The sequence below is a fragment of the Thamnophis sirtalis genome, unplaced genomic scaffold (assembly GCF_051295495.1).
Source record: "Thamnophis sirtalis isolate CommonGarterSnake01/CBP01778 unplaced genomic scaffold, rThaSir2_p1.2 scaffold_15, whole genome shotgun sequence".
NCBI classification, from domain to species: domain Eukaryota; kingdom Metazoa; phylum Chordata; class Lepidosauria; order Squamata; family Natricidae; genus Thamnophis; species Thamnophis sirtalis.
Window position 1 is genome coordinate 31447746 of NW_028261395.1, and position 7468 is coordinate 31455213.

The 7468-nt window shown below is 42.7% G+C and overlaps 1 protein-coding gene across 1 annotated transcript in view; it reads left to right on the forward strand.

Moving 5' to 3' along the window:
* The window catches only part of ZCCHC24 (zinc finger CCHC-type containing 24), a 138094-nt gene extending 131009 nt beyond the window's left edge, over nucleotides 1-7085 (forward strand). The window contains exons 3-4 of the mRNA XM_087702512.1: nucleotides 304-468; nucleotides 5685-7085. Coding sequence (XP_087558638.1) covers nucleotides 304-468; nucleotides 5685-5798 — 279 coding nt within the window. The 3' untranslated portion in view covers nucleotides 5799-7085. The remainder of the gene's footprint in view (nucleotides 1-303; nucleotides 469-5684) is intronic.
* The last annotated feature ends 383 nt before the right edge of the window (nucleotides 7086-7468 follow it).

Here is a 7468-nt window from a genome sequence, read left to right on the forward strand (position 1 = left end):
GCTTCCCAGTTTTCACCACTCAGTTGAGTCCAATCTTCCACTGCCACGCTGGCAGCTTCCACCCATCCAGTTCCACCCAGGTGCAGAGACAAAGGATGACCTTGAGTTGCTAAGAAGAATGTAATTATGGCTACCTACCACCCAACTCCATATAATCCTCCTTCCCATTTTCCCACAATAGAAAATGAATAGAAGAAAGTGTGGCAGGCCCAAAGTCCAATAGAAAAAATGGCTTACAGTCCTGACCGCTCTTCTCTCTCTCTCTCCCTCCCTCCCTCCCCCCCCTCTCTCTCTTGTTTTTAGGCTCGTCCAAAAGGAGAAGGGTTGACTCCATACCAAGGGAAGAAACGCTGCTTTGGAGAATACAAGTGCCCCAAATGCAAGAGAAAATGGATGAGCGGGAACTCATGGGCCAACATGGGACAAGAATGTATCAAGTGCCATATCAATGTTTATCCTCACAAGCAGGTACGGACAGGTTTCAAAAGAGGGTAGAAGTTTAAGAGATGTCCAGGTCGAAGATGCCTCCATGGCTGGATGGTGGCTATCAGAGTCCTAAGCCAGGGGTTGGCAACCCGTGGCTCTGCAGCCGCATGTGGCTCTTTCATCCCTCTGCTGCGGCTCCCTGTCACTCAAAATATGTGTCACAACCGTCAAGGTGTGACACCTGCCAGCACACGATTTATTGAATTTTTTGACCGCCCAGTAGATTTTGTGGCTCCCAGTCTTTTATTTTCTCTGGGAAGCAGATCCAAATGGCTCTTTGAGTGTTTAAAGTTGCAGACTCTTGTCCTAAGCACAACTGCACTTGAAGTTTCTCAACTTTTCCAGTGCTTAATGGACAAGCCATGCAACTTCAGGAAGTGCTGAAAACCGAAGGGTAGCAATGAAAGAATTAAGGGAGTGATGGCCGCTGTGGGGATAAAGTGGTAAACCTCTTGCAAAACAACTCTTCGGTTTCCCAAAGAGCAGTTCAATTCAACAAGGACCCATATATGTTCAACTGCTGCCATATTGAGCAAGGCATATGTGGTACCTTGCTCAATAGAAGGAATTGTGAGAAGATCTTGGAGTCCTAGTGGATAATCTTCCTCCTCCTCCTCCTCCTCCTCCTCCTCCTCCTCCTCCTCCTCTTTTTCATATATATATAATTTCAGCCAAACTTGGTACACAGATGACTGACTGGAGAAGAACACTTTGGGGGGGGGGTAAGACATCCATAACACCCTTTGGGATGTGTATTCTGTTAAGATGCAGCATGTTGTGCCTTTAGATGGCTTCTACTGTACTGCCATAAAATGGATTCTACTGTATAGCACAGTGGAGTTGCCATGGTAACTGCTTCAAAGTACTCCATAAGAGGCCTCCCTCTGGTAAGGGGGAAAATCCAACATTAGAAATGATGTTTGATCCGGATATTTTCTCCCTATAAATAAATACCCAGGCAATCCCGGGTTATTGGTTAGTCATTTAAATATGAGCTAGCCAAGTGCTGCAGCTGCCAAAAAAAGCCAACACAGTTCTAGGCTGCATAAACAGAGGGATAGAATCAAGATCATGTGAAGAGTTAATACCCCTTTATAATGCCTTGGTAAGGCCACACTTGGGATACTGCATTCAGTTTTGGTTGCTATGATGTAAAAAAGATGTGGAGACTCTAGAAAGAGTGCAGAGAAGAGCAACAAAGATAATTAGGGGACTGGAGGGTCAAACATATGAAGAACGGTTGCAGGAACTGGGTATGTCTAGTTTAATGAAAAGAAGGACTAGGGGAGACAAGATAGCAGTGTTCCAGTATCTCAGGGGCTGCCACAAGGAAGAGAGGGACAACTTATCCTCCAAAGCACCTGAGGGCAGGACAAGAACCAATGGGTGGAAACTAATCAAGGAGAGAAGCAACCTAAAGCTAAGGAGAAATTTCCTGACAGTGAGAACAATTAATCAATGGAACAACTTGCCTCCAGAAGTTGCTCCAGCAATTCTCCAACAATGGAAGTTTTTAAGAAGAGATTGGGCAACCATTTGTCTGAAATGATATAGGGTGTCCTGTCTAAGCAGGGGCTGGACTAGAAGACCTCCTAGGTACCTTTCACCTCTGTTATTCTATTCTGTTCTATTCCACTCCACTCCATTCTATTTTATTGCCCCACTTCGGAGTTTAAATCCATATAGAAAAGGTGCCTTAAAATCTTATGTAATAAGAACTTGGTGACTCTTGATTTTTGGTTCTTTTTACTTTTTATATTATTTATTCAAGATGGATAGTTGTTTATTGTACAACAAGAAGTACATGAAATACAGATGTTTTGTTCAGTTCAATGGCCGTTCTTTGGATGAATTTAGCATAGGTTAAAAAAGAAAGATGGTAAAACATATACATATATTCCAGATAAATGATAGCCCAATCTGTAACTTAAACATATTAGGATGGAAGTATAAACAGTGTGTATTATTGTTTTCCAAAAGTACATGTTTGTTGAGCAATTTACAATGATGGAACTGAGCCATTTTATGGGAACTGTCAAACTGTGTTTGTCTGGCTCACTCACTAATTTAACTCCTGCCCGTGCAAGTTTCATTTCATTTGTTTTCTCCAGAAATCACTTCCAGTGTGTCAGCAATTCCAGAAATTGAATTAATGTCCAAAATAAATAAATAAATAAATCACTGGGGCTTGTGTAAAACTTGTTTCCATTAAAAACCTTCAATTTGAGGGGTGAAAGAGAAGAGATTATTTTATTTTAAGATGTTGCATTGCCCCAATGTAATTGACAGAATTAACTGTGAGAGAAGAAGTATTACATTGAACACCCCCTATTAATGTTCTTCACATAATAATCTTGTTTAAGTCAGGTTAAATCCTAACTTGCATTATCCTTAGGACATATTAGGCCCTTAGGCGTAAGTTAACTAACGTCCCTATCGTCCCCGTCTCTGTATTTTTATTCTTTTATTCTTGTTCTCGTTTTTGTTTGGCAAATTCAAATAAATAAATAAACAAACAAACAAATATGGCTGAAGTTGGAGTTTAATTTAATGAAGCCTATAGGTCACTTCAAGTCAGACAACTATGCAGAAATTCTAACAATATATTGTGCTGTTACCTGTAAATCATACTGATTTCTGTGTATGAAGGTATTTATTGTACAGGTAGTCCTCGACGTACGACAGTTCATTTAGTGACAGTTCAAAGTTAGAACGGCATTGAAAAAAGGGAGCTATGACTGATTTTCACACTTACGACCCATGGTCATGTGATCAACATTGAGGGGCTTGGCAATTGACTCACATTTATGACAGTCTCAGTGTCCCCCGGGGTCACGCGATCCCCTTTTGCGACCTTCTGACAAGCAAAGTCAACGGGGAAGCTGGATTCACTTAACAACTGTCCTCCTAACTTATCAACTGCAGTGATTCACTTAACAAACATGGCAAAAAAGTCATAAAATGAAGCAAAACTCACTTAACAAATGTCTCACTTAGCAACATAAACTTTGGGCTCATTTGTGATCATAAGTCGAGGACTGCCTGTATATACCAACTTTGTACCAGAAGAATGCAGCTAGTCCCTGATTTACATCCACAACTGAGCCCAAAACTTTTATTGCTGAACATGACAGTTGTTAAGTGAGTTTTGTCCCATTTTACCACCTCTTTTGCCACAGTTGTTAAGTGAGTCACTGTGGATGTTAAGTGAATCGGGCTTCCCCCCTTGACTTTGCTTGTCAGAAGATCGCAAAATGGGATCACGTGATCCCGGGGACACTGCAACTCTCAGAAATACGAGCTGGTTGCTAATTTTGATCCTGTGATCCTGGGACCGCTGAAGCTGTCGTAAATGTGAAAAATGGTCATAAGTCACTTTTCTCAGTGCCATTGCAACTTTGAATGGTCACTAAACAAATGGTTTTAAGTTGAAGACTGCATGTGGTTTATGACAAGCATGGCTAAGGATAAAACATAAGTAAATGATAATGTTACAAACAACATTTAGTTAGGTTTTCTGTTTTCATTTGTCCTGGCAACATTTTATTCGCTTCCTACTTTTGACTTACTCCTTTTCTATGTTTTTTTTTCAATGTTGCAAAAGGTATAGCATGATATCTATTTGGCCAAGCATTAGCTGTTGCAAAAAACAAAAACAAAATGCAAACAAAGAGATGATAGATAACCAACAAACTGACTTGGTCTCCCCACACATCATCCTTATGAAACGTGTAAACCAGTGTCTGCATTTCCTGTGTCAAACGAGGAGAGCACATCTTTGTCCTTTCTCCTTCTGCCCCAGCCACTTTTTACAGAGGCACAATTGAGAGTATTTTAACAAACTGCATCTCTGTTTGGTTTGTCGGCAGCAGTGCCTCAGATAGAAAGTCCCTACAGAGAGTGGTGAGAACAGCGGAGATGATTATAGGATATTCAGGATACTGCTTACAAGCCCTTTGTATTTGGAGCTCAGAGCACCCCACACACCCACTTCACCGTCTGTTTCTGTTGCTCCCCTCTGGGAGGAGATTTTGAAGTATTTCTAGCAGGGCTGCCAGATTCTGTAACAGCTTTGTTCCCTAGGCTGTCTGGCAGTCACAAGATTCGTTTTTCTCGCCATGTACATGTATAGGTCCAAATCAGTGGTGAAATTCAATTTTTTTAATTACCGGTTCTGTGCGCATGGCAAGGGAAGGATACTGCAAAATCCCCATTCCCTCTCAATCAGCTAGGACTTTGGAGGCAGTGAATAGATTAGGGGTGGGGCCAGCCAGAGGTGGTATTTACTGGTTCTCCAAACTACTCAAATTTTCCGCTACTGGTTCTCCAGAACCTGCTGAATTTCACCCCTGGTCCAAACTAGACTGTTATTTCCCTATGTCATACAATGTATGTGGGTATATGCATCATTTTGTATTTATTTATTTTGTTGTGTTTATATAGTGTAAATTGGAGGTGGAGACCCTTTGAGAGCTGTAGGCAACAAAATTTCATTTTAATGTATGCCGATCAGTGTACATTCAAAGTGACAATGTAGTTATTCTAAGACAGGTATGTCAAACTCAATTTCATTGAGGGCCACATCAGGGTCGTGTTTGACTTTGGGGGAGCAGGAGAGGAATGGCCAGGGAGGGCATGGCCAGCTCAATATCACTCATGTCAGGGGCACCTGTGGTGGCCCAAGTGCTCTGCCAGTGAAAATGGGGTCCTGAACTCTGTTTCCAGCTGCAACAGCCTCCTGCAATCCTCTGCCAGTGAAAATGGAGCTGGGGGGGTGCATGCAGCTCTCCTGAGCTCCATTTTCACTAGCAGAAGCACAGCCAGTCCTTTGCTGTTTCCAGGGTGGCCCCACGGGCCAGATCTAAGCACCCCGCAGGCCGGATCTGGCCCCCGGGCCTTGAGTTTGACACCCCTGTTCTAAGACTAAGCCCTGGCAGTGATCTCCTGTTAGAACCTCCAAATGAGCTCAAGATGTTGGCCTCAAAAGACTTATGAATGGTCTGATAATGAACTCCAATCAAACAAACATAGTGACAATTAATTGAATGTTTTACACCACAGGCAACCTTCTTGTGAATGTTGTGTAGGCATTTCCTGAGCTGCTGCTTGCAAAAGTCTCTTGTGTCTGTCCGGATTCAGAGGTGTAGCAGGAAAACGTGGGACTGGGTTTAATCCCTGTGCTTGCCTCCTCCATGTAGAGACCCTTGGAAAAACCCGATGGACTGGACGTCTCGGATCAAAGCAAAGAACACCCTCAGCATCTCTGCGAGAAATGCAAAGTCCTGGGCTACTACTGCCGCCGTGTGCAATAAAGAAACCCACGGAGACTGGGGTCTACCACCACAGATCCTGTGGTGGTAAGCCAAAAGGGAAAGAGGAAGAGCCGTCATCTAAGAACCTTCATCCATCATCAGTATTGCCTAATCTAATCATATGCCTTTCTTTTAACTGAATGTAACATTTTCCCTGTCTATGTACGGACATACGACATGTATCTGTAGGTCTATGTGGTGTGATGCGTATTCCTTCCTTAAAGGTCTCGCAAAAACAAGCCATGTTTTCATATGGGTGGAGACCAACTGACCACTGGCTCTTGCTGAACTATACCTGCCATACTCATGATGGATTTCCACCGCTACAGTGGTTTCCACTGATTGTTTACACAATTCCAATATTCTACCCCAAGTTGAACTAGTGTTGTTTGTCCAGACAGATCTGTAAGGTCGGGAACATATGCTTGGATGAATGGTGGGATGGGGTGGGATCTGGCAGGCATGACTCAAGATGCATTTTATGGGGGCAGTCTATAAGTCTAAATGCTATTGATAAATGCTTCTTTTAGCTAACGTTGCCAACTAGAATTCTTTAAAGCTAAGGTTTTCGAAGGAATTAAGGATGTGTTGCAAATCAGTGGTCGGATTCATCCAGTTCGCACCTATTCAGGAGAACCGGTTGTTAACTTTCTAAGCAGTCCGGAAAACTGGTTATTGGAAGAAATCTCATTTTGGTTTTTTCCATTTTACAGGACTAATCTTGTAAGGAAGGTAGGAAGGAAACATTCTGGTGTGGTTTCTAGCCTAATCTTTATTGCACTGCTTACAGAAACTGCCTCTCCAGTTCACCCTTACTACATTGTAACAGCTAAGGCGAAGCGCCCATCAACCTGAGTGACATTGAGTTGGCCACGTGCACATGGTTACATGATCACCAAGCCACGCCTACCCAGCTGGTCATTAGGGCAGAGAACCGGTTGTTAAATTATTTGAATCCCACCACTGGTGCAAATATTCAGTTTTCTTGACTGGATCATCTACTAGCCTGCTTGCTTTCCAAAGGTCTCACAGGGCTACTGAAGAAAGACTTTTGGTGAGCTTTAGGGTGTGTGTTTTTTTAATCGGAGGGCTGGAAAGAACAAGTGAATAATTGTCTGACGAGTGGTTTTCATGGAAGGGTGACGATGGTAGAACACGTAGTGTGGGAAAAGAGTTTGTCTTTCCCATGTAGCGGCTTTATGCACGTTTATGTCAATGGAGGTCCCACTAACATCCAGGAGGTCTGTTTCAGAACAAGCTTGCATAAAAGCACTTATTTTAAAAGGCTGTTTTTGTTTCCCTTACTTCCTATGTAACCCTCAACCTTTTTCTTTAGCTACCAATGGTGGCTAAATTTCCTATCCTCGGGCTGCATAAGCAACATATGTAGCATCATTTTGTGTTCAACAGACAAAGACTATCCGAATTCAGCTCCCACCTCTCCACTTCTGTCTGTTTCTCTACCATGTTTCCCTGAAAATAAGACCTCCCCAGATAATAAGTCCAATTATGCTTTTGAGCACATGCGCTAAAATAAGCCCTCCCCTGAAAATAAATCCTCCCTGAAAATATTGCAACACAGCAGCAGCCATGAGGTGACCATGCTCACCACCTCCTGCACCTCACAAATAATAAGACCTCCCCGAAAATAAGGCCAAGCGTTTATTTTG